This window comes from Thalassophryne amazonica, chromosome 1, assembly GCF_902500255.1.
Source record: "Thalassophryne amazonica chromosome 1, fThaAma1.1, whole genome shotgun sequence".
NCBI classification, from domain to species: Eukaryota; Metazoa; Chordata; class Actinopteri; order Batrachoidiformes; family Batrachoididae; genus Thalassophryne; species Thalassophryne amazonica.
In genome coordinates, this window is record NC_047103.1 from 36,460,533 (window position 1) to 36,488,178 (window position 27,646).

At 40.1% G+C, this 27,646-nt stretch overlaps 1 protein-coding gene across 5 annotated transcripts in view; it reads right to left on the reverse strand.

Moving 5' to 3' along the window:
* Positions 1–459: 459 nt before the first annotated feature.
* LOC117508307 (ribosomal protein S6 kinase alpha-3) overlaps positions 460–27,646 on the reverse strand; it is a 166,082-nt gene continuing 138,895 nt past the window's right edge. For 4 of the 5 annotated variants that reach the window (XM_034168034.1, XM_034168025.1, XM_034168053.1 and 1 more), the window contains 16 exons: positions 26,768–26,874; positions 26,610–26,647; positions 26,245–26,387; positions 20,454–20,524; positions 19,779–19,867; positions 17,790–17,854; positions 17,052–17,154; positions 16,788–16,897; positions 16,460–16,585; positions 16,280–16,369; positions 15,396–15,554; positions 9,055–9,216; positions 3,648–3,724; positions 3,340–3,457; positions 3,111–3,251; positions 460–2,974 (listed from right to left, as the gene is read on the reverse strand). In XM_034168034.1, coding sequence (XP_034023925.1) covers positions 2,852–2,974; positions 3,111–3,251; positions 3,340–3,457; positions 3,648–3,724; positions 9,055–9,216; positions 15,396–15,554; positions 16,280–16,369; positions 16,460–16,585; positions 16,788–16,897; positions 17,052–17,154; positions 17,790–17,854; positions 19,779–19,867; positions 20,454–20,524; positions 26,245–26,387; positions 26,610–26,647; positions 26,768–26,874 — 1,722 coding nt within the window. In that variant the 3' untranslated portion in view covers positions 460–2,851. The remainder of the gene's footprint in view (positions 2,975–3,110; positions 3,252–3,339; positions 3,458–3,647; positions 3,725–9,054; positions 9,217–15,395; positions 15,555–16,279; positions 16,370–16,459; positions 16,586–16,787; positions 16,898–17,051; positions 17,155–17,789; positions 17,855–19,778; positions 19,868–20,453; positions 20,525–26,244; positions 26,388–26,609; positions 26,648–26,767; positions 26,875–27,646) is intronic. The other variant, XM_034168045.1, reaches the window with a different exon arrangement.

Consider the following 27,646-nt stretch of genomic DNA (forward strand, 5'->3'; position numbering starts at 1 on the left):
GACATGTATTTTGTTCATCCATGGGATTTTTGGGACTGAGGCTTCTCCCAAGGCCCCCCTACTAATTTGACATTTGCCTATGGAATCTTTTTTTGTGTGTGTGTAGTACTAAAGGGAAATGCCACTTGTGTATCACTTTTATTATATGTAGGCCTGCAGGCGGTTAAATGTCTGTTGATCATGCAACTGCAAAAATTCACGGCAGAGCTCAGGACGATTTGATGTTTCAGTTCCATGATTGTCTGAATCAGTGTTGTATCATTTCAGTTTCTACTGTCCGATTTAGCAGGCTTCAACTTGATTAAAGTCATTTCAAACTATACTGTCAGATCTTTACCAATCATGCCCGGATAAAACGTGTTCTCTGGTTCCAAAAAGTGTTTTTATCTGGAGACTGCTGTATTGTAGTGATGCTATGTGTCTGTCCAACATAAAATTATAATTAAAAGTCACAGGCTGTTGATTGTCCTTTTATTATTTTTAATAGAAAGTCCAGGTAAAAAAAAAGTGGTGTAGCAGCAGGCCTGAATCCAACAGAAGAGGAGAAAGATGTTCATAATTAAAGTAAAATCAGTCATCTTACCTTCCTTCCCCATGGCTGTACAACAATAACAGTTATAGAAAACATTAAGAAAGTCTAACATTTCCACAGAGCAGTGAAGTTACATCCTTATATGATGTCAAACATTCAGCAAACAGGAATCTTAAGGATTAACAGACACGGGATACTGAGATGTTTCCATGTAAGAATTGAGGTTTGGGTTATTGCTTAAAATACCAACTAAGATAAAGAAATTTGACAAGAATTTTCATAATCAGATGTTGGGTTATTCTACCTGTGAAAGTTGACTGTTCCTTAAATCACAAATTTGGGCTGTGAAGCTAAGATTTTTTTTTGTCTTGAGGTGAAAGTTGCACTGAAAAGAAATGTTTGTGGTCACACTTAAAACACCAAAAAAAAACTTGTGCAGTTTTGATAAATGACAACATAAGCAAGAAAAAGCACTGCACTAATACATAAAAAAACCCACTTTAGTTCACTTTAATTTCAATGGAGCCTGAGCATAAAAGCTTCATAATGATCTGCATTTTTTTTTTAAACTAAAAATGAACTTCTCGAAGGGTCAGTCACTGTTTACAGCAGGATCACTGTTGCAAAGTAAAATTCTGAGATGAGTTATAATATGTGGGTCAAGTTACAGTGTCAAAAGAATAAAAGCATCAGTTGGACACTGCAGAATGCTGCAGTTTTGGTTTGGAAGCTTTATCACAGGGGTTTACTGACATGAAAAAAAAAGTGGATACTTAACACTGGAGAACTTGAAATAAAAATGCCTGAATGTTCACCCAGTGGTTGGGATTATATCACAGAATAGCTCATTGCCCATCAGTGTGCTTTTTATGGACATTTGTCTGCTGTAGAAGAAAAAAAAAGAGTCCCGTAGAAACCTGAGATACTCGACATATCTAAAGTCCACTGACTGCTGCTGTTTGTTCAGGTGCTCATCAACCTTCAGATGCCTGCAGTTTGCCAGGATGCTGCTCGTGTGTTGTTAGGAAGTATTCCAGTGCCCCAAAAACACCTCAAGTCCATTTCACAAGTAGACGCAGAACAGCCTGTGTGTAGTGTGGAAAAAGCAGGAGGGTGTAGGACTCCTCAGCAGGACAAACGTTCCCACAGAGAAATTAACAACTGTTGCGGTTTTTCAGTAAAGCTAAGCCTGTCTGGAAGCATCAATACCCTGTGTGTTTGGTAAGTTATCACTTGTGTTTGTGCCCAAATTAATTAGGAAACAGGATAACAACTTTTCACCAAAGCTGGTAGAAACATTCCATTTTTAGGTGAGCATCTCCAGATTATTAACTTCTGGAACAGATAGTTTAAAAGTCAAGGTTGTTAAAAATATAAAGCATTTTTAAGGATATCTCTGCTACCAATAAGGCAAAAGAGGTGACTTAATCAATGCTTCTAATCAACCAATAAGTAATTTCAAATGGCATGAACGGAGTCCCAAAATATTAAGATGTAACTGAGATGCTGCATTTAGAACTCAAGTACCCAAATTGAAGGAAGAACAGGTGAACACCCCCCCCAAATCTTGATAATTACTGGGAGTGGGCACACCAAATCACAAGTGGACTTGTGCAGCTCTAACAGAATGACAGACTAAAAAAATTAAAAGGGGGAATCAATCTTGTTAACTTTGATGCTTTAAAATCAAAGTTAACGGGCACAGAAAGGTTTCGCTCTGAAATACACCCAGCCAACGTTATGTGGACATAGTGGGAAAATAAGTGATCAAAAGTTTTAATTCTCAGCATTGATGTGGGATAGTTAAAACTCACCATCAGACACCAAACCAACAACTGACCAGAGAAGTCAAAGGTCTTGATGCCTGACACCGCTTAGATTTTTATCTTGAAGTCGAGACTGCTTCAGATTTAAATGCATCAACAGCTAACTACACTAAAATAATCCCAGCTTTTAAAATGTCAACCTTAGAATAATATGTTATTGTCAGATTTCTCCCTTTGAAGTAAATAAATACAGCACTTTAGCTTTTCTGACACACCCTGCAGTCTTTGGGCCTGTGATTGTCCAAAGCGTGTGCACACACACACACACACAGAGCGAGAAAGGTTTTTCCATTACAGCTCTCAGATCAGTGAAGCCGAGCTGTAAGAAAGCCCAATCAGACGCTGCGGCGGCCCGTTACGCAGCGCACTGGTTTCTGTGCTCCTATTTGGTGTTAGCTGTTCCCAGGTCCATCAGTAGTCTGTCCCACCAGACCGGAGGGAGGATCACATGGAGGTCAGAGTTGACAGAAGGTGAGGTTTTAAGGTCGTGAGGTCACAGAGCAGTGGAGGTGATTTTCTTCACCCCCCTCCGTTGGGCCAAAGTGGAGCAGCCGACCGGCTCCAAGACAGGCGGAACGTTCCTGCTCAGCGCGGAGTAGGTGGCAGCCATGGCGCCCTAGACGAAGAGGAAATGGTGAGAAACCATTAGCCTTCAGCAAACAGTTTGCTTTTTAGCAGGATTACTCACACGATTGGACATGTCAGCTGTTGTCAAACACAGTGGTGTGTGTGTGTGTGTGTGTGTGTGTTACCTTGACAAGGTGCAGTGCGTCCTGTCTGTTGAGGGTGTACTTGGGCAGCTGGTCTCTGTGCGTCACCCAGGGGTGTCGCAGGACCTGACCCGCTGTCAATCGCTGGTGAGGGTCAACGTGCAGCATCTTAGACACCAGATCCTTGGGGTCAAAGGTCACACATGGAGGTCAGGGTCAAATATCAGAGATGTTGTGCAGGACAAGCACAGTCTTCTGTCAGGGTTCAAACCTTGGCTTCAGCAGAGACAGAGTTCCAGTATCCTCCACTGAGTGAAAACTTCCCACTGCCAACTCGAGCCAGGATCTCCTCTGGTGTGTCCTGAGGACCGTTAGCAAATGGAGTGAAGCTGAAAGCAGATATGGAAGAATCAGACATTAAACATAACGTCTTTTATCCACTTATTTTTAGAGCCCTTGATCACCAAACTAAAATTGGTGTCTTTTTCCATTCTTTAGTGTTAGCTGATGCAAGATTTCATCATCTGCTATGAAAGTTTAACTTATTTGTGTTTAAATGATCCTAAAAACATCATATACCCTGTCAGCATCGTGTAGAGCAGAACTCCAAGACTCCAGATGTCACAGGCTGCATCATAACCCTGCTTCTTCAACACCTGTCAGCAAGACAAAACAGCCATAAACAAACACTTGTTTATCCACTGTAAACTCTCTCATGTCTCCACGGAATCGTGTTCAAGCCGCTTTGAAACAACGATTTTCTCGCCTCATGTTTTGAACTTACGACAGTTCATCCTTGACTTTAGTGCTCAATTTTTATTTCAGTCAATGCAAAGAAAAAAAAATGCTAAACAACACATCTGTGCAACAAACAAACTAGTTCCTGTTCATGAAACAGTCAAAATGATGAAAAAAGAAAAACTGAAAGAAAATGTTCAAAGTAAACTTAAAACTCATGATGTCACATTTTGATCATGACTATCATTCTGTGAATTTTATATTGCCAAAATGTTCAACTCTATTAACGTACACACAACCCTGGCGGTTTACTTGTCCTATAGGAAAAGCTGGTTGTCCGGACAATTGAGCGCCGCAGGCGTGAGCTGCGTTTAGCGTGAGCTGCTTCTCTCCTGTGTGGGTGGTAAAATTGAATTTCCAAAAAAATAATTTTATTACATATTGCATGCATAGCCTCTTGCCTTTTAATCTGTTAACCAAGACATAGCTCATAATGTTTCTCTCCTGTGATTGTTCATAACTGGGGAAAAAATTAAAATAATTGGTAAATGCCAATATGCATCTGTTTCTCTCCTGTGTGTTTTCTGAATTCATCACTGTTCAATCCATGATCATTTTGCTAGTATGTTTTTTTGATAAAGCAAATCAAATTCTTTTATTTCAACATTTACAAATGCCTGGTCTGTAAATGAAGGAAAATCCCGACAGACATGGCAGTATATTGTGTTGTCCTCCCCAGCCACGGATAATCGTGTGTCCAGCTACTCACAAACTTCCTCTCTCTTCCTTTCTCTTCATACCTCTTCTTTGAAGGTTCTACACTTGCAGGGGTTGATGTTTTGCATCTGACTGATGTTTTCCCTGGTATCTGACCTGGTTTCAGGGGTTTTAGAAAAGACATCCTGTTCAATATATTCTTCAAAAGGCGTGTTAATCGATGCGATGTTCGTTATCTAATGTTTCCCGCCACAGCATCTTGCATCTTATGAACGCACACTCCATACAGTGGTCTCGTGCACACATCATACAGGGTTCTCCCCAGAAATTTTTAGTATAGCGGTGCTGTTGGCAATTATCACCCGAAGCAGGGCGCGTTGCGAGTCATTTTGATTTGTTTTAGATGCATTGAAAGCAAGAATAATAGACAAAAAATTTACAATTATGTTGTAATATCAAAGTTCTTTTTTGTATTTTTCTGTCTATGTTAAGAAAACAAATGACATTGAAAAGTTTAAAAACACATTAATATTTGATGGACATAACATTTGCTCTCTTCTTTAAAAATGACACACTGTACCTTTAGTCTAGTCCAGTAAGAGTCCAGGCAGAGTTTTTTTCTGTCATGTTGACAGTTTAGCTTTTTTTTTTTTTCTTCATCATTTTTGAGTGGAATTGCATACTTATAAAAAAAACAACAACAATATAACCCCTAATTGTCTTGTTTGAACAAGGGCTAAATCTGGACTGATTTAATTGTCAAATCAGAATCAAATTTATTGCCAAGTAAGTTCTCACATACAAGTAACTTGATCTGGTGTCATTGGTGCATAAACAACAATCAGGGATGAGATTGGCAAATTCGATTTTCAGAGGAAAATAAGCCAGGGTCCAGGGGCCCCAGGCCCCGGCGGGTCCAGGGCGGAGCCAAAGCATTTTTGCTGTTTTAAAACATGTAAATTGCACTAAAATGATATTAAAAACTACTATAAATGCCAGGTGTTCATATCTATAATTCAAACTGTAAACCCTTACTAAGACCATCTACTGTATATGTGTATTTTTGTGACCAAAATATTTTTTCATAACTAGATTTACTTGATTTTCAGCATTCTCCACTTTCAGCATGGCACACTTGTCAACAAACATACATGTACATGTATATCCTCAAATACATGTACATGTATAATCCAATGTTCTGTGTCCATTGAACTGTCAGACCATATAAGGTTTATATTTAGTCGATGTGATCTCCACCTATAACACTGTATCACAAGATCACTGCTTCACTTGACACTTGACTAATTATATATGAGGACTGTTTCGCTGTGTCGCATAGTTTCATAAAAGCGCTCTCTCATGCGCGCTCTCTCTGTCAGAGAGAGCGGAGGAGTCTGAGTCTCCTTAAAATAAACCCGCTCGCTCTCCTCTATCAGACTCCTTAAAATAAAATAAAATAAACCCGCTCTCTCTCCTCTATCAGACTCCTTAAAATAAAATAAACCTGCTCTCTCTCCTCTATCAGACTCCTTAAAATAAAATAAAATAAACCCGCTCTCTCTCCTCTATCAGACTCCTTAAAATAAAATAAAATAAACCCGCTCTCTCTCCTCTATCAGACTCCTTAAAATAAAATAAACCTGCTCTCTCTCCTCTATCAGACTCCTTAAAATAAAATAAACCCGCTCTCTCTCCTCTATCAGACTCCTTAAAATAAAATAAAATAAACCCGCTCTCTCGCGCGCGCACACCCTCTCTCTCTCTCTCTGTGTGTGTCTAATCAGAGCTGCGACTCTTTAAAATAAACGCGCACTCGCTGCATGTCGGTGCGCTCATCAAACGCCCTGATCGATTAGTCTGATCAAAGCTGAAAAGAGCTGTGACTCTAAAATAAACGCGCACACTCGCTGCATAAAAAATAATAATAATAATGGTAAATGACTCTGTTTTTGAGCCGCACCACACCATGCAGTAGAGAACAGAGCGCACTTCCACAGCGGCAGAAAATAGCCATGAAACTGGTGCAACATGGCACACGCGACTGTGTGCAAATATTAAAACGCGAACACACGCAACTGCAAGTATGAACGAATACTGTTAAAGGCTGAGTACGCGCGTATTTCGGCCGTATTTAAATGAAACACAACACTGCAATGAGCAGCTCTACGAATACGCCACTGTGAAAGCCCCTAAAGGTACTCCTGGCATTAATTTTTTTTTGCATTCTTACTCCCCCCCCCTTAAAATTTTCTCAACGGATTTTGACGTTTCACAAAATCGACCCCCAGGACGGTCAAATCCGCAGATCCGCGGAAAAATCTCATCCCTGAACAATAATAAAAAGAAAATGAAAAGAAAAAAAAAATTCTGGAAGAAGTAAAGGAGTAAATCTGCTCTTTTAAAGATGAATCCTGGATGGAAAAAACTTTCTGAATCAGTTTTTCACACTTTACTGTTTCACTGCGGCTGTGTGGTGAAGATGATTGTTTATTAAAATTGTTTCGCTGCTTTTTTTTTTTTTTACATCTAATAACTCTCTCTCTCTGTGAGGGAACGAAAGTCTCTTCACTCTCACACCATATTTGAGCAAACTTTGGAAACATGAAGGCTTTCAACTGTAAAATAAATTTTTGGAGCTATGCAAGCAGAAGGAGCGCTTTTTATATGAAGACTTGGACAGAGTTTTTTTTTTCCACTGTGCTTTCTGAGCTGCAGTGCTGCGAGAGACGAGCGGGCAGTTCAGCACAAACAGCCTGGCTGGATTTTAGAAAAACTACCTGATAGAGCAGAGTGTGACGGCGCTGTCAGAACACTGATGGTGCGGCCCCGTTGTTCCATTGTCTGGGGAGAACCCTGTGTCATCATGTTTTCCGATTGTCCGCTGCGTGGAGAGTGGCGGGAAAAACCGAAGACGCTTTCTCACGAGGTGCGAAACAGGACATGATGTAAATAAGAAAAAGGCGGCGGTCAGGTATTTTGGTTCCGAGCCGATCACATTTTACACGTGTCCCGGACAATCAGACAAGCATTAATGTCGATGGTAGGACTATAATTTGAGAGTAATTACATCCAAATTGAGTGAAGCATTGTTTGTGTGTGTGGTCCAACAAAAATTCGACCATATTGAATCTAAGCTTTGGTCTACCTGATAAACCTGAGCACACATTTGATACGAGTTTCTTTTTAACAATGGGCTGTCTGTCAAGGGCATTTCCAAGGGGTGACCAGGAGAGGCCATACCCACCATGCTTTAATCATAGCTCACCCACATGCAAACTGAGAAATGACAACAAATAAATAAATAAATATAGGAAATCTGATGAAATGCATTTTTGTAGTTGCAGCAGAACTTTATGTCAGACACATCCATATTATAATAAGTAAGTGGCCTCTGTGTATGTGCACGTGTGTGGCTTCGATTACGGCAAAACTGGGGAGAGCTGACAGTTGGTGTTTGGTATGATTATGTATTTTGGGTCAAGGATGGATGGGGCCAAAATCGAAAGTTGATAGGACTAATAATTTTAGAGATGCAACATATATTAACTGACAGCACTGAACAATGGACATTGATATTTACATTCTGGACTCACATGCCAACCCAGCAGGGGGCGGTAAATTGTCTATATATTAAAAGCGTGAGTGCGTGCCTGATTTTGTTTAGTGAGTTCAATGTAAGTACATAACTGTAAATACGTTAAAAATACATGGACACATGGATGACACAAGAACATGAAAACATTTCCATTGTGATCCATTTAAAAATCAAAAGAAATAGAAGTAAAAATAAAATAACAATAATAATAATGATAATTATAATAATAGTGTGTATATGATAACAAGAACCTAAACTATTTAGAAATACATTAAGACAGTAAATTAGCATTAAAAATTATGTAATTAACAGGAAATAAAAGGGTTCAGTTCTTCTAAAAACTGTTCAGGTCTAAGGTTCTAAAAACATTCTGGAATCATACTCCATTCCAACTCATAGAAACACCAATCTAGAACCCATGGATCCCTATGGGCAACACGCTAGTAATTCATTATTTTCATTTTATGAAATACAGATACACCCAGAATTACAGCCACTTGTAGAATTTTCCAGTTTCTATTCAAGGCATGAAAGCTACCACTTAATATATGATGTCCTGGACATAAAAAAAAACAGCTGTTGACAGTTAAGCAACCCACAGCCTTAATTTATTTGTGATGATGCATGCTAATTGGAATGTGATGGACTAATTAATGAGTCATTTGCTTATTTGATGCGAGTATTGTATTTTTACATTCACATGAGATGACCCAAACAAGTAAACATGCAATGGATAATACATTATAATATTGTGTCCTTACATTTGTATTAACTTGTACACCCTGAAATCCTTCTGTGCTGTACAGCCTTTTCTGTGCGCTACCCCAAGATTTTCACTGCCCCCCACCAGTTTCTGCGGACACCAATGCTGTCTGACAGTCTACCATGAAATGAAGCTGTGACTATTGATGTCTGGTCTCTGAGATGCTGAGATACCTCTGGGGCAACAAAGTTGGCTGTATAACATGGTGTCATGAGAAGGCCGTTCTCCGCCCTCAGCTGTTTGGCAAATCCAAAGTCACAAATCCTGATGGACTCGGCGTTGCCACTCTCGTCCACATAAAGGATGTTGCTGGGCTTCAGGTCTCTATGCACCACCTGCAAAAAACAAATCACGCCCAGGTGTTTGATATACAGTGCGCTTATTGTCAAGTGTGAATAAAAATCACCCAGTGATAAAAGTGAGGCCTGGAAAAAAAAAACCTGAACTTGAATTAGCGCCCCAACTCCATGGGAGCATTTTTTGGTTTTCCATAAGGCTGCTCCCGTTTTTTTGTTCGGGGTCACCACAGTGGATACAGCCAGATCCGCATTGGTATTTGGCACAAGTTTTACACCGGATGCCCTTCCTGACACAACTCCAGTGTAACCTGGAGGAACACACACGGCTGCTGATGTTCCAAAGAGGTCTCCCATCCAAGTACTAACCAGACCCCACACTGCTTAGCTTCTGAGATCTGACGGGATCAGGCTCACACAGAGCAGATCGATTGCCCATGGGATCATTAGTTAATTAAATAAGTAACTAATGCTTATTAATGGTAATTAGAACTAATGATAAATTTTATTCCGTTAGACCCCAAATGATCTACAAGGGAATCCCTAGCACCAATTAAGCTTACATATTTCCTATGATCAAAATGTAATTGGCGTGCGTACTGCAAAAACTGAAAATATAACGGGAGAGGAAGGAATGAAACTGGAAAAGTGACAAATCACAGCCCTTGCGTTCTCCGTTGTTTAGTAGGTGTAGAGGTTATGGAGAAGGTTCACAGCCACACAGAGGGCTCTGATCTAAAGCGGTTGTCTTTGGTTTGTCACACCCAGTGGTGGGCACAGTTCTGCTAATCTGTTAATTATCGAAGCTAATGTTTTCATTATCAGATTAGCCTTTCACACAACTCTGAAAACTACCAGCGGACCAATTATCTTCCGATAAATTTTTGTCCGATAATTTTTAGACCAACATATTTTTGCAGGCGTAGTGAATAAAGCTTGACAGTTAAAAACATTTGTGAAGTCTGATATCAAAGATGTTAGTGCCGACCTGTTAAATGTTTTGTAGCAGTTGTACAGTTCTATTCTTTGCAAACAGAGGAGAGCTGGTTTCAGGAGAAACCACTCTATCCTCTGCAGTCAGAGAAGAACTGGTCACAGAAGAAAACAAGAGGAAAAAAAAACCCCGAAACATTTCTCTTGACACCATACTAACTTGCCGGCAATATCACCCAAGTCATCCAGAGGCATACAGTTTTAACTTATGATTAAAATTTTAACCAAACTCATTTCAGACATGTTATTTAAATTAATGTCATGTCTGAAGTTTTATAAAGTGAAAATATCAGCTTATATGTTTTAGTTTTAAAGTATTGCACTAATTCTGAAGGTTTTAGTGTGGACATGCCTCGGCAGTGCATTATAGGTAAAAGTTCATGACAGGGGAAATGCATTTGCAACGGTCTGATCAGGGTCCACACGGACAACAGCATTAAACTCTTTGTATATTGTGCCTAAAACTCTCGTAAATATATTCTGTGGGTTTATAGATGTTGTTATTGTGTTTGTTTTATGTAAAAATGCCAGAAGAAGCTCAGGTTGCTTCTCTGTTATTTTCAATTGGAATCACTGTGAGCTGCAATCCCTTCCTGTTTGCTCTTTAACGTCCTGCTTATTGTCCTTTACAACACTTTGTCATCTTTGTTCCAGAGTAATATATATGTCTGAAAAAATATGTCTCTCAAAAATTCTTGAAAGGGTAGTTGTAAAACAGCTAACTGATCATCTGCAGAGGAATGGTCTATTTGAAGAGTTTCAGTCAGGTTTTAGAATTCATCATAGTACAGAAACAGCATTAGTGAAGGTTACAAATGATCTTCTTATGGCCTCAGACAGTGGACTCATCTCTGTGCTTGTTCTGTTAGACCTCAGTGCTGCTTTTTATACTGTTGACCATAAAATTTTATTGCAGAGATTAGAGCATGCCATAGGTATTAAAGGCACTGCGCTGCAGTGGTTTGAATCATATTTATCTAATAGATTACAATTTGTTCATGTAAATGGGGAATCTTCTTCACAGACTAAGGTTAATTATGGAGTTCCACAAGGTTCTGTGCTAGGACCAATTTTATTCACTTTATACATGCTTCCCTTAGGCAGTATTATTAGACGGCATTGCTTAAATTTTCATTGTTACGCAGATGATACCCAGCTTTATCTATCCATGAAGCCAGAGGACACACACCAATTAGCTAAACTGCAGGATTGTCTTACAGACATAAGGACATGGATGACCTCTAATTTCCTGCTTTTAAACTCAGATAAAGCTGAAGTTATTGTACTTGGCCCCACAAATCTTAGAAACATGGTGTCTAACCACATCCTTACTCTGGATGGCATTACCCTGAGCTCTAGTAATACTGTGAGAAATCTTGGAGTCATTTTTGATCAGGATATGTCATTCAAAGCGCATATTAAACAAATATGTAAGACTGTTTATTTGCATTTACGCAATATCTCTAAAATTAGAAAGGTCTTGTCTCAGAGTGATGCTGAAAAACTAATTCATGCATTTATTTCCTCTAGGCTGGACTATTGTAATTCATTATTATCAGGTTGTACTAAAAGTTCCCTGAAAAGCCTTCAGTTAATTCAAAATGCTGCAGCTAGAGTACTGACGGGGACTAGAAGGAGAAAGCATATCTCACCCATATTGGCCTCTCTTCATTGGCTTCCTGTTAATTCTAGAATAGAATGTAAAATTCTTCTTCTTACTTACAAGGTTTTGAATAATCAGGTCCCATCTTATCTTAGGGACCTCATAGTACCATATCACCCCAATAGAGCGCTTCGCTCTCAGACTGCAGGCTTACTTGTAGTTCCTAGGGTTTGTAAGAGTAGAATGGGAGGCAGAGCCTTAAGCTTTCAGGCTCCTCTCCTGTGGAACCAGCTCCCAATTCGGATCAGGGAGACAGACACCCTCTCTACTTTTAAGATTAGGCTTAAAACTTTCCTTTTTGCTAAAGCTTATAGTTAGGGCTGGATCAGGTGACCCTGAACCATCCCTTAGTTATGCTGCTATAGACTTAGACTGCTGGGGGTTCCCATGATGCACTGAGTGTTTCTTTCTCTTTTTGCTCTGTATGCACCACTCTGCATTTAATCATTAGTGATTGATCTCTACTCCCCTCCACAGCATGTCTTTTTCCTGGTTCTCTCCCTCAGCCCCAACCAGTCCCAGCAGAAGACTGCCCCTCCCTGAGCCTGGTTCTGCTGGAGGTTTCTTCCTGTTAAAAGGGAGTTTTTCCTTCCCACTGTCGCCAAGTGCTTGCTCACAGGGGGTCGTTTTGACCATTGGGGTTTTTACGTAATTATTGTATGGCCTTGCCTTACAATATAAAGCGCCTTGGGGCAACTGTTTGTTGTGATTTGGCGCTATATAAATAAAATTGATTGATTGATTGAAATTCAGTTTGTGTTTATTAAATTCCACGCAGATTAAATGTAGCAGTCACAAATTATTTATTTGGAATATTTCTTTTGGCAAGTTTTCACGGTCTCTACTGCCATCTCCTGGCCAGCAGCGTTCATGGCAGTATTCACCCTAAGTATTGAGATATCCCATAATCCTTTGCGCGCCAGAGAGTTGTTGCAGCCTCTTGCTGCAGCTGATGAAAAGAAATAAAAATGTACATTTTGATTGTATAATGTTCATTTACAATAGTCGTCGTGGATTCTCTCTGTGCTGTTTAAACTGCAGCAACTCTCTGGCGCACAAAGGATTATGGGTTATGGTCTAAGTGTCTGGGTACCAGTAGATGGCAGTGTTCTATGAATTTTGACCCCGGTTATATCATACGGTTGTCTAATCACATCTTGACTTTTGGCTTTTGTAAATGGCTTTTTTTTTTTTTTTTTTTACATATGAATAAAATGGCATATCTTACAAAAGCACATTTAAAACACCAACATACACATCACATTAATGTGTTGGTTTTTAGACAGAATGAATGAGTCAACCAATCAGTGTTAGCGGAGGCTCATTTTACCCATAATCAATTTTTGGCATCTGTGTGTGTTTGCTACAAAACTTCAGAATTAGCGCATTATGTAAAATTAAAAGATATGTGTTATATTTTAACTTTGTACAAATGACAGAATTGTCATTAATGGAGTTATTCTATCCGGATTAATTTGATTTATAAATCAAAACTGCTTTATTTTCCAAGACTTCTGCTTCACGGGGGGACTGCTATATGCTGTTAAGGAATAATGACTTTTCTTTTTTTTTTTGTGGCAACCTGGCGGTCAGGCTCCTTTTGCTGCGGTAGAGTTGAGCTTAATGCCTCTCATCTGCTTCACTGCTGCAACATACGTAGCAAACAGGAGCTTCCAGCAGTGGGCAGGGCGCAGAAAGATTGGGACTTTTGATTTGTCCGGCAAGTGCAAATATCCGGTGTCACAGATCGAACGGTCCTCTATAAAAATTGGTCCACCCTGCCTTCACTCTGCATGTGTCATTTCTGTGCATCAACTGCAGTTCACCGATTATTACCTTGTTTCTGCTTAAAACTGCACTCCAGTCATCATCTATCTCAGCTACAGATATCTGAAGCTTTTGTACAACAATCATTTCCACATAAATTCAGCATTATTTCACAAAAAAGGATGGAGGAAGAGATTAGAGCGCCACAGCCAGAGCAGCTGCTGGTGCATTCACTGCACCGCCGTCATTTCAAAGCGTCAGTAGCGACTCACCCATTATCACCTCGTTTCTGCTTAAAACTGACTTTAGAATGATTTAAGAGGTTTTACTTTGTCATCTGATGGTTAAAAAAAAAAACACACATTAGTCGCTTTGATCGCTTTGGGTGAAGAGAGTCAGACTCAGGTGAGCTGCTGTGGTCCCAAATGACGCATGCACAGTGGAGGCAGGGTGGATCAATTTTTTTTTTTTTTTTTGGTGGGGGGGCACTGGTTTATAGGATAACAGTTTAGATGGGTTTTACTGTATTATCTTTAATCCTTATTAGAAAATTACTTTTTTCTTGATGAAGCATGTCATATCAGTTTTTTTTTTAAATTTTTTTTTTTTACATAAAACAGTACAGTACATCATATACTGACTGCTCTTGGTGTGATTTAATTTTGGTTGAACAAAAAGTAGCTCCTGCTGCACAGGGAGGTTAGTCTATAGTAGGGGTGTCATGGAAGAGAATGAAGAAGAGAACTATCTAAAAACACAGACCGTAAAATACCAGTTGAGGTACTGGTACACTGATCTCAGTCTGTGTGTGAGCTGCAGAAGAGACATATGAACAGAAAGCATGTGCGCTGACTGTGTTTAATCGCTGTTATTTGCTTTGCTTTGTGATTCCGTGCTGTTAAACAGTGAGACAGATGTGCCCTATTTATTATAAATAATAATAATAACAACAATAAAAAACACAGCTGTCTGCTATCAAACACTGGCTGCTCACTGCACCTTGTAGGCAAAGCGTGAAGAAGCGCACACTTTTTTTTTTAAACAAATCAAGTTTAACGAACTAATCAAAAAACACCTTTAACAGGCTGATTCTTGTTGGATTCGATTTGTGATTTTATCTATTTGTCAACAGGATGCACAGCGGATTTATCAGTGTGGCTTTTGTGGAAATCAATGTGGAAAAACTGCACTCTGCAGCCCCACAGGCTGCGTTCATGACTGAATGACATGCACGCGCAGCTGCAGCCCGTCCACTCAGTGCAATTTTACTGTGACTGCATCAAAATTAACGCAGTTATCACTATTAAAAAACAACTCATCATGACACAAAATCACACCCCAACCATGTAAGTAATCCCAGGTTCACCTGCGTGTGAACCATAAGGGGCGGGCCGCACCTATCACAGATCAGCTGTGATCCATTACACCAATATCGGAAATGGAGGACCGGTTTCTATTTTCTGGTAAAACACATAAATCCACAAAAAACAACAACAAAAATGGAAATCTGGGAATACCCAGGAAACCTTTATCTCTGATCCTCAGACATCATCACTTCTTTTTTTTTTATCGTCGGTGATGGGCCCCCAATCAGGGCTGTAACTCAGTTTGTACAGCAGGTGTTGAGGAACCACAAATTCACGATTGTGACTGAGTTTAGAAATGTCCCTGAACTAAAACATCAACATGGGGAAAAAGATTCAGAGAACGACAGAGTCATCCCTCGTGCCACATTGACAGCTCGTGAAATTTTAGCGCACAGTTGAACTTTCAGCAGACAGATGGCGAAACCTACCCCCTGAACGTGAAGGTATTCCACAGTCCTGGTGATGGTGTAGAGAACAGCACTGGCCTCTCGCTCAGAGAAGAACTTCTGACGGAGGATTTTGTCCAACAACTCACCTCCCTTCATCAGCTCTGTCACCAGGAAGACTGACCGGCCATCGTCATAGACCTACAGCAACAAACACCAACTCCCACTGAGTCACCTGCATTGACTCAGACTCGACTGGAAAACAGTTAATTAAAACACAAAGTACTGCAAAAGATAAATGGGACAACAAGCACTGTTATGCAGAAAAAAGTAATCAGTGATGAAGCCAAAAAGTGCAGCTGTCACAGGTCTTAAATGCTGCCTGGGAAAGTTGACAAACTCCAGGAATAATCATGAAAGCATATCTGGTGTAAAACCTGTTCCAAATCAACAGCTCCATACCGTATGTGCTGTGGTCACCCAGAAGAACTAAAAGTAAGACTTTACTTTTATGTTTTCAGCTACGTCTAGCAGTTTAAGGATTCTCACCAGGATTCATTTAAAATGTACTAACTCTCATGACATCCGAAGGAGGGGTGTGGTGAAGGTCTTGACGCAGGAATCATCAACTCTCAAAATAATTTATATGAGTTTCTCGTGAAATGATACATGGATCCATATTATTGAAGGGCCTTGGCAGAGTTATGCTAATTATGCTAGTTAGTATGTTAATTATTACATTTTATTCTTAATCAGTAATTCTGATTTTCAGAAATGAACAGAATCCCTTTACATTGTTGGTTACAAAACCAAAATGGAGAACTAACCAACAAATGTCTCCTGAACGAGCCAGATACCCTTAACGGTTCGTTATTTATTTTTCATAAATTTTACATCCCGAGTAAAATCGGCGGAGCATGACTCACGTCCTTGAGTGTGATGATGTTGGGGTGCTGGCCGTATCTCAGCAGGATCTCCACCTCTTCCGTCGGGTCTCTCTTTGCCTTACTGATGATCTGGAACCCAAACACCCAGTGTTCAATGTGAGGAATAGCTCAATGCTGGCAGAGCACTGTGGACGGAATCTTGTAGTAATCACGTTGTACCTTGACTGCGTACTCCATGCCAGTTCCTTTGTGCACACAGCGTTTACAGATGGAATATGAGCCGACACCAATGTCCTCTTTGATCTCATAGGTGTCTGAGAACTGGGATGTACTTCTGTGCAGCTGCTGCAAAACAAAACACATTGCAATTAATTATTACTTTGGCATACTTGGGAATCATTATTATTTTTTATATTACAAAATATTTCAACATTTTTGTAGGATTTACATTACGTGCCTATGTGGCAGGTTATTTTTTTCTCCTTCGGTTAAGGTTTTTTTAATGACTTTTTTTTTTTTTTTACCGTAAATGGTTGTGTGTGTATACCTGTACAATAGTATTGGGTATTGGCTGTGCGTCTTCCTCTGTTATGGCCACAAAACTGAATCCTCTGAAGAGCTGATGGGCATTTGCACTGGGGGGCACCCCTGGAGAGTCTGCAACACACACACACACACACAGAGAGAGGGAGAGAGAGAGAGAGCGAGAGCCAGAGAGAGAGCGAGAGAGAGAGAGAGAGAGAGAGAGAGAGAGAGAACTTTAAAAATCTGATTTCACTGAGGACGTAACTGTGCTGCTGGCTGTTTGTACCTCTGGGTGTTTTAGCCGTGAACTCTGGATCAAAATAGAAAGTGTCGTCGGGTCGTCCTGCAGCTGGTTTGAAAGGAGGCTGTATCTCTCTACGGAACAGTTTCTAAAGAAAGAGAAATTGGAAACAAGAATGTATGAAAAATGTCAAAAGAAAGTCTAATGCAATACAACATCACAAATGTCAACAAAAAGCAGAGAATGGTTGAGGGCACATGGCTGGTTTTTCACACAAATACAGTTAATAATGTACTCCACAGTGTGTAATTATCCTCAAAAGCTGAGAAAGAGATGCAACTTTCGGGGATGATGACAAAGTAATGCAGAATTTCATAGTTTTTACATCAACTGCATATGTCTCAAACGTTGTCACTTAAAGATAATTGTTTACCCTTTTTAAAATTAAAAAATAAAATAATTTTTGCACAGACTCATGCCTGCCCACTTTCTCCTGTTTTCAGCTTCGATCCCACACATTCTCATATCAACAGCTTTTGGTGACTAAATCTTGTTAATTTTGGCAATTTTCTAAATACGTTTGTGGCTGCATCAGATTTACTGGACTTATATCAAACTGAACTGATTCATCGGACCTCATGATTTATCAAGTCACTGTGGAAGGTGTCCACGCTAAACCAAATTTCAGTTACATTGATCCAGTCCAAATCTGGACCAGAAAGGAGCTGTAAATATTTTAAAAAGTTAATACAACAGTACAGTTTTCCAAAAGAAGACACTGACGTTCCAGTCGATTGTGCTAAAAAAGTGATGCCTCTTGATTTCCTCCACACCATCTGGTCCTGCTCCTACAAATCAACACAGAACAGGAGCAGCTGTCAGTACAGCAAACTCAACAAGAGATGGCAGCATAACCTAAAGGCTCAGTTCAGTCAAAATTATAATTACACCAAGTTTCAGGGAGCTTGCAACCATTTTCAAACATATTATGAGAACTAAGCAGTTATGACCATCTTTTTAAAAAGTACTGATATGCCACTTTACATTTCACTGCACATATCTATATATTAATAGTAAAGTGGCCTCTGTGTGTGTGAGCGTACCTTTGATCGTGGATAAACTGAGGGACAGCTGACATTTGCTGTTTGGTATGCTTATCTATTTTGGGTCAAGGATGAACACTGTGAAAACCAAACGTTGATAGGACTAACATTTTGGGAGAAATTTGGGATATTAGGTAACAACAAGAAGCAATGAACGTTGGTAATTAAATTCTGGACTCACACGCCATTCCAGCAGGGGGCGGCAAATCATCATCTTTATATTAAAAGTGAAGTGGCTTCTGTACGTGTGTAACTTCGATCATGGAGAAACTAGGGAGACCTGCCATTTGCCATGCTTATCTATTTTGGGTCAAGAATGAACGCCACAAAAACGTAAAGTTGACAGGACTAATATCTTTGGCGAAATTAGGGATATTATGTAACATCAGTGAACAATGGAAGTTGATAATCACCATTAATCAGTCCGTGTTAACCAGACAAACTCTGAACAAAGGAAATATTTCAACCATGCCAGTTGTAAAACATGACATCAACTAAATGTGTGAAATAATAAATACAATTATTCACAAAACTAACTCATTTTAATTTCCTGAAGTTTCAGTTAAAATCATTATAGAAACTACATAATATATTACCACCCTTTAAAAATGTCAGGTACTTATTTTATAAACACTACTTAATCGAGGGCCAGTGAATCCCCACGCACAACACGCTACTTGTAGATTATTTATTAGTATATTTGCACCTTTGTGTTGTGAAAACGTATGCTAAATTGAATACATTTATATAGCATTTTGATGGTGAAAGCGCCTTGCAGTGATACATTCACCCACTTTCTCTCACACACACACACCAATGTCAGAGTGCTGTCATGCAAGGTGTTCAACTGCACACTGGGATTAAGGTCCCAATGGCCCTCAGTGATTTTCCAGTCTGATGGAGATTTAAACCAAGGACCCTCTGCTCACAAACCCACCACTTTAACCACTTGACTTGAATGTGTTTAAATGCCCACATTTGGTAAGGTTAGACCTTACTTGTCTGAAGCGCCTTGAGGCAACTTTGTTGTGATTTAGTGCTATATAAATGAAAATAAATTGAAAACTTAAAATTAAAACATTTGTGCTGGACATCACTTTTGTAACTAAGTAATGGTACACATGGGCATGAAGACAGTAAGGGCTGTGGTAATGTGACATTTGACTCTAATAACCAGAAACCATCTACATTATGTGTACCACATTTGGCGGACAATGGAGTCCAAATCTAAATTTTGCCCAATGACCCCAATGACAAATCCTTTAAAAGGTCACTTCTGGGGGCCTGGGAGTAGTACAGGAACAAACAGAGTGACATACTTAGCTCAAATTATAGCATAATGCACACTGGAGGTGCACCCCTGTGGCCTTGAATTTTATTTATTTTTTAATCGTCCACTTAAACAGCCTGCTTGTGTGAAAGTGTTCATGGGGTCCTTTGAGAACAATTCAACGAAGCTAGAATTTCCTCTCTTTATGGCTTCTCATTATGTTACCTCATTTATCAAGTGCACAAAAGCCATTAAAGAAAAGCAGTGCCTAATGTTCTCGTAAGACAAGGTACAATAGATTAAGTCAATGATTTTGCACAAATGTCTTAGTTTCCATGCTGATGAAACAGATCATTTTTCACATTTAAACATAAAAACAGATGTGGATGAAATCTTTACCTAATCTGTTGGAAGGGTTGCGTTTAAAAAGGTTCCTGAGGAGACTCTGTGCTTCTGGACTCAAAAACTGTGGCATTCCCAATTTGGCTCTGGAAAAATAAAGAAGATTGAGAGAGGAATACAAAACCTAAACCAAAGACTTTATAGGAGAAACAGAATAACTGATGTTATCACCAATATCTGTATTGTATGTCCAAGTATCTGAAAGGTTAGACTGTAATGCTTCTCTCTCCCTCACAGAAACACAAAATCAGCATTCTGCAGAACATCTGAACAGTATATTTTTCATAGACAGACCATGAGATGATAGCGGAAGCAGGAGAAGTTATTATTTCTTGTGGTGAACTTATTAGACTATTTGTTTCACCTCTCATCCTTCCCTTTGAATCGCTCCTAATCTTTTTTTCACTTGTCTCCTGCCTCACTGCCATGAATAGCAACCAGTACACTTTGGTCCATTTGTCTCATTCATCCTTTGCTTCTATCCATCCACTCATCATCATCATCATCCTTCTCCTGAGTGCTGCACTTTACTGCCTCTAAATCTTTCATTTTCCCCTGAGCTGACTGGATGGATGGAGGGAGTCTCATGCCACAGCAGCTGGCCTTGGATGTAATAGAATCTGTTCCAGTGGTGATTGGACAGCAGTTTGCAGACAGTATAAATGATCTTACTTTAGGATCATGGTCATGGTCTCTTTCCGGTCCTTGCCTTGAAACGGCAGCGTTCCCGTCAGCATCTCAAACTGATTGGGAGACAGAGCAATGTTGTTTACGGTCAGAATTTGATACTTTAACACCATCTGAAACCTTCCTGCAAAGGCTGACTTAAAAGTAAAACAATGAAATGGAAAATATGCAATTCAGGGTTTTTCTTTCTCTTGAAATGTACTGCTATCCACTTGTCCATGCTACCTATTTAGTACACAGTCTTCTATCCCTGAAGATGTAAAATTGTTTTTGTGACTTTTCTTGCATTTTTGAGCATACAGGTAAATGGATACACAGATCGATAACACTTCCATTTTAGAAACCACATTTATCCATTTCACCGTGTTAGTCCTAGTAGCTAGTGGTTGTAAATGTGTTTAGATGTTAGTTTCCAAAACTGGTCCTACAGGAGGGGTGAGAGAAGGGTGCAAATGTTGTTCAGCTTTGTCTCACTGGGCCCTATCTTGACTATGGCACACAGCTTTATAGTGCATAACAAAAATGCATTTGGGGCAATGCATGGAATTTAATAGCAACCTAGAGTGCAGGGTGTAAAGGAATCAAGGGGGTGTTTTGAATATGGTGTGAAATAAACCAGTTAGACTGTCATTTGTCATTCTTTTTAAAACACAAGTGCACCACAGTGTGGTGTGTTGCTATACAGATTGTGAATTTAGTTTTCTGGCGAGAAAACAAATTTGTGCAGACAAAACACGCAATATGAGGCAGAAGGAAAAACAGACATGGAAAAAACAAAAACTCCTGCCAAAGTACCACCAAACGCAGGAAGCCAGTTGCAGTAACTATGAGACTTTGATTAATATGTGGCACAGCCAATGCGATGTGTGAAAATTAATTCTCAGTATTGTGGAATGTCTTTATTGAACAGGTTGGCCCATGTGCAATACATGTAAAGCTCAGGTGAATCTGCTGGATTTTGAACATTTCTTCACATGAAAATACGATTGAAAGGAAGGATAATGCCCCCGGAGATTCTAATGTGGCTCATTGTTGCTTGTATAATAGCCAACCCAGGAGGAAGCAAACCACATATGTAATCCAATAGGGATGTGAATCGTACAACAACTCACGACTCAATTCGATTCTGAATCTTGGGGTGACGATTCGATTCAGAATCGATTTTCGATTCAAAGAACTATGAGAAATAGTTATATTACTTAAAAAATGTTTATGTTTAAGAAAATGCAGCTTTACAAGGTTAATGAAGTGATTCTAGATGTAAATTTACTTATCTGCTTTGCTCGTTCAGAGCTGGCTGGCAGTTTAGCGAAGCGCTGGTGAGTAGTCGGCAGATACCGCTGCTCCCCTCTTTTAGCTCCGGGTGATGGCATAGCATGTGGGCTTGCAGATTTGAAGTGTTTCTGAAGTACTTGACTTTCATTTTGCACACTCATAAGTCATGTCAAGCTCCTTCTTACGCAGCAAATAATAAAATCCAAAATGTGCACAAACATTTGCCTTCAGCAAAGACGGTGCTGGTTGAATTAGCTCTTCGTCCGCCATGCTAAGCTGCAGCTCATGAATGTATGAAGCATGCCAGACCCTCCCCTCGCGGGGACGCTGTAGTAAGGAAGCCGTTGCCTGACAAACAGTACACGCAGCGAGTAAGCAAGAACATGTTAAAAAAAAAGCTTTTTAAAAATCGATTCTTGGACATTTTGGATCGATTCAGAATCGGAATAAATAAGAATCGCGATTCGGACATGAATCAATTTTTTCCGACACCCCTATAATCCCAAGATATTAAAAAGACATTATCATTGTTAGATAAATAAATCAAAAGCACTTCAGGGCCACTTTATTGATAACCAGTAGAAAACATGATATTGTTAGAAATGTTTTGTGCTTTTTATTATCACAAACACAATCAACAATTAGCATCAAATAAGCCCTTATGTGGGCAGTACGGTGGCTTAGTGGTTAGCAGCACTGCCTCACAGCCAGAAGGTCTTGTGCTCACTTCCCACCTGGTCCTTTCTGTGTGGAGTTTGCACTGTCTCCCTGTGTTTGAATGGGCCCCTCCGGGTGCTCTGACTTCCTCCCACTTTCAAAGACATTCCAGGTAGGTGAACTGGAAACTTTCAACTGGCATTTAAAGTGAGGGTGTGAATTTGTTTGTCTATCTGTATGTGGCCCTGAGGTAGACTGGCAGCCTGTCCAAGGTGTACCCCGTCACTTGCTTACTGACAGCTGGGATAGGCTCCAGTACCCCTGCTATCCTTAACTGGAATAAGCAGGTATAAATGAATGAATAACCCCTTAAGGAGACTGCATTACTACTCGAGCACATGCTTTATTATCAGAAGCTCGCTGAAGTAGACGTGTGAATGTGATGTAGTCCGGGCACTCCATTTTCGACTGCCATCATTTATTGTTCATGTAATAAAGGACAAAAATCTGCTTATTGGTTGTTAATTGTAAAATGCGGCACTGCATTGCGTGTGGGTTAGTGTTGGAAACAGGAGCGAGTTATTGAGCCGACTAGAGGAATTAATATACATACGGTGGACAATTTGACAGTGTGGAAATGAATGAATGAAAGCATGAATTGTCAGTGTTGCGTCATATCGTGGCGCCATGTCTGACACCCGTAACAAATACAGTCCTATAACTGGTCACATGTCATACCGCAGAGCAGGAATGAAGCAGCAGGAAAGTTTTTTGTCGTCTTTTTTTTTTTTTTTTTTTTTTTGCAGGTAAGTGCGAGGCTACCGTGCATCAAGGCAGCAGTCTTGTAGGGTTGCCTGTGTTTTAGCTGTATACGAGGTCTGTTAGATAAGTATCTGACCTTTTTATTTTTTTTCAAAAACCATATGGATTTGAATCACGTGTGATTGCGTCAGCCAAGCTTGAACCTTCGTGCGCATGCGTGAGTTTTTTCACGCCTGTCGGTTGCATCATTCGCCTGTGAGCAGGCTTTGTGTGAGCACTGGTCCACCCCTCTTGTCATTTTTTTATTGCGAATAAATGTCTGAACAATTTGGAGCTTTGCTGCATCAATTTTTTTCCAGAAACTGTGAGAGACCTCCAGGTGGACACCGTTCGGAAAATTAATATGGCTTTCAGGGACGATTTTATGGAGATTACACAGATTAAAGAGTGATCCAGACGGTGTAAAGACCGCCCACAACTGCTGAGAGCGTGCCGTGCTCCGAGCGCTGATCGACAGGCTCAAACCCCGCTCAAACAACCAGATCATTTCCAACGTGAAGGCTTTGTTGATCCGGGACGTCGTCTGACTTTCACAAAAAGGCAGAAGGCGTGGACATCAGCACTTTTTCGGCACATTCCACTGTTACATGAGTTTTTTTCATGGAAAGAAAAGCGGAGGGACGCGCCACGGAGCCGTTCATTACGCAGCACAAAACCACCTCCGTGTTGGTCTCACAGGACGGCTTTCAGGTGGATTTCAGACGGCTGTGGGTTGCTTTTCAGTCGTGTGATTATCCAAGAAATTGAGCATGAGCTGGACATGCCCCAACATGTCCTGTGAGGCTTCATCACGGCGTTGCTTTGCGCCATGCGGCTCCACCGCGACGCACAGAATTCCGCTCCTCTTTCCATGACAAAAACTCCTGTAACAGTGGAATGTGCTGTTCATTTCTAAACTGGACGCTGTCTTGATCCGGTATGTCGTCTGACTAGCACAGGAATTGTGAAAAGACGTGGACATCAGCACTTTTTCGGCACATTGAGACAGACGTGCGGAGGAGTTCCGCAAAATTGATGCAGCAAAGCTCCAAATCGTTCAGACATTTATTCCCAATAAAAAAAACGACGAGAGGGGTGGACCAGTGCTCACACAAAGCCTGCTCACAGGCGAATGACGCAACCGACAGGCGTGAAAAAACTCACGCATGCGCACGAAGGTTCAAGCTTGGCTGATGCAATCACACGTGATTCAAATCCATATGGTTTTTGAAAAAATAAAAAGGTCGGATACTTTTCTAACAGACCTCGTATATGTTTTATACTACACTTTATCTTATGCAATTTTTTTTTCTACAAATGTTTCTTGTGTGACCTCTGACCATATTTAATAATGGGCATTTATTCTGTATGTCTGTGGGCATACGGTCTGCACAGCACACATTATGTCATATATATTTTTAAACTGACTCTGTCGCTGTCAGCAGCAGCTCCAAAGCACACATCCTGTCAAACCCTTCATAATATATAAGCCTAAGAATATGACCACCAGTTTTTCCTTTGGTATAATTTATAGTGGGTGAGTTTAGTAAAAGTGTAGAGCAGAAAAGTGACTTTGAACATGACAGTCGTGACTTTTTTCAATAGCTGATTTTTTTTTTTTACGAAAAATTGTTTGTATAATATCTGTGTGGAATGTCTTTCCCACTCAGAAAAAGTACAGTAAAAGGTGTTAATTACAAGCCGTTCAAAACCCAACACAATCCATACATACATATATACGTCCTGGTTGCTTAGATTGGTGTATCATAAAAAACAATGTAGCCGAAGGAAAATAAAATGAAATCCATAGAATTTAGCAACTTACACAATTTGTGCATGCTTGGCAATCATGGCTTTTGGCTGCCAAGAGTTAGTGCTGCATCATGTTGAGAAACCTCATTTAATAAAGAAGCAAGAAGTTAATGACAACAGCTGCCACCAGTGTGGTATTTAGGATGAATAAAGTGACAAATGAAAGATGGAGATGATTTCACATATATGAGGTCTGTGATGAAAAAAGCGGTCCTTTTTATTTTTTTCAAAAAATAAATGGATTTGATTCATATGTTTTTACGTCAGACAAGCTTGAACCCTCGTGCGCATGCGTGAGTTTTTTCACGCGTGTCGGTGACGTCATTCGCCTGTGGGCAGGCCTTGAGTGAGGAGTGCTCCACCCCGCCCGTCGGAATCTCTTTGTCTGAATAGCCGCTGCGGACGGCGCGCGTTGCTTTATCAACATTTTTTCTAGACCTGTGAGGGATATCCGAGTGGACACTATTCGAGAAATTAAGCTGGTTTTTGGTGAAAAGTTTAATGGCTGATGAGAGATTATGGGGTGTTTCTGTCGCTGTAAGGACTTCCCACGGAGCGGGACGTCGCGCAGCGCTTCCAGGCGCCGTCGTCGGCCTGTTTCGACCTGAAAACATCCTAATTTAAGGCTTAATTCACCCAGGACGTCGTGAGAGAACAGAGAAGATTCAGAACAGGCCGGCATGAGGACTTTATGCGGACATTCCACTGTTTAAGGACATTTTGTAATGAAAGACGTGCGCACAAATTCGCAGTCGTTTCCATGACGACTCGGCGAACCTGTGTGCGCCGCGACAGGAAAAACACCTCCGTGTTTTTTTGAAAAAATAAAAAGGTCGGATACTTTTCAACACAGACCTTGTGTGTGTATATATATATATATATATATATATATATATATAAAATATATAAAATCTCTTTTTTGCTACAATATACTTATAATTTTTTTCTTTTTTTAATTTGCGCTCTGAACACTCCTTTTCCATTGTTAAATTTTGTTTATTAACTTTCTTCCCCAGACCTTTTAAGTCTGCGTGGTTTACTCATGTTTATATTTGCACTGAAAGGCTTGCACTTTACCTTTTGTTGTACTCGTTGCAGTAACAATAAAGTATCTGTACTAGTACAAATTGCAGCTAATCATGAAGGTCAGCTCTGAACCCAAAACAGTAGGGGGGAACATTACAAATTTCCTCCCTCATCAATGACCACGACATAAGCAGTGTCTACTCACCATCAGCACACCATACGACCACCAGTCAGCGCTGTGTGTGTGTCCCCGCCTGTTGACCACCTCAGGAGCCATGTACTCCACTGTCCCACAGAAGGAGTAAGCCTTGTTCTCATGATCTATTGACTCCTTACTGAGGCCAAAGTCTGAGCGCACACACACAAAAGACGAAATGAGTTGTGCCAGCTTTACAATGCTGTCACACACTGACCTAGCAACAAGAAATGTCTGAACAAACACACACAGAGATAGAAACAACTAACAAAGGTCTGCAAAGTTTAAACATAAAAGTCTTTCAGTGGCATGCAGCAGCTAAACTCTGCAATTGAGCTATCCACACACACACACACAAGTATAACATTACGCACCGGTAAGCTTGATGTGGCCTTCCTCATCCAGCAAAATGCTGAAATAACAGAAATGCTTTTCACATTCACAAAAAAAAAAAAAAAAAAAAAAAAAATGCCTGTAGGCAGAGATTTATAACACAGTGTGACACTGTATGTGTGCGTGTGTGTGCACTTACTTCTCTGGCTTCAGATCTCTGTATATGATGCCCAGGCCATGAAGGTGATCAAGGGCAAGAGCAAGCTCTGCCAAGTAGAACTTAACATCCTCCTCTGTGAACATTACCTAGACATCACCACACACACACACACACACACACACACACACACACACACACACACACACACACACACACACACACACACACACACACACACACACACACACACACACACACACACACACACACACACACACACACACACACGTTTGTCACAGGTCAGTAATATAGTCACACTGATTATCTAGAGAAAAGTATCTGTTTTATAAAAACCTTAGTATCAAAGTTAGAAATATGTCATGGATTTAGACCACTTTTGGTGCTGTTGGTGTGATTCTCACCAAGTGAATTACCAATGCGGATCTGGTTGTATCCGCTGTGGCGACCCCGAACAAAAACCGGGAGCAGCCGAATGAACAACAACAACTCATGGACTCTGTGACTGACTCCATTAATCCTAATTATATTGTTGAAAGTATGAGAGAAAAAAAAAAAACCTGCTCAAACTGTGAGCATAATGAGAAAAAGAACAGATTCTCTTTTGGATTCAACTGCGTAACTACCGTACATTTAACAAGTACATGTATTGCTAGTATTTCTCCTTCCGAGTCACAAATTACAAAACCAAGTTTCCGAGGACACAATAGCTTCTAGTTTAATACAGTTCCTTTAAGTGAAAAACTGAGATTTATTTATTTTTTTTAACTAGTTATTTTCTTCTCAATGTATATTACTGAGTTTATCTCCTGAAACATCTTTCATTGGAGAAACTGAGCCAAATCCTACATGCCCAACTCATCTTTGTAGAAACATTCTATACAATTAGGGATGACAAGG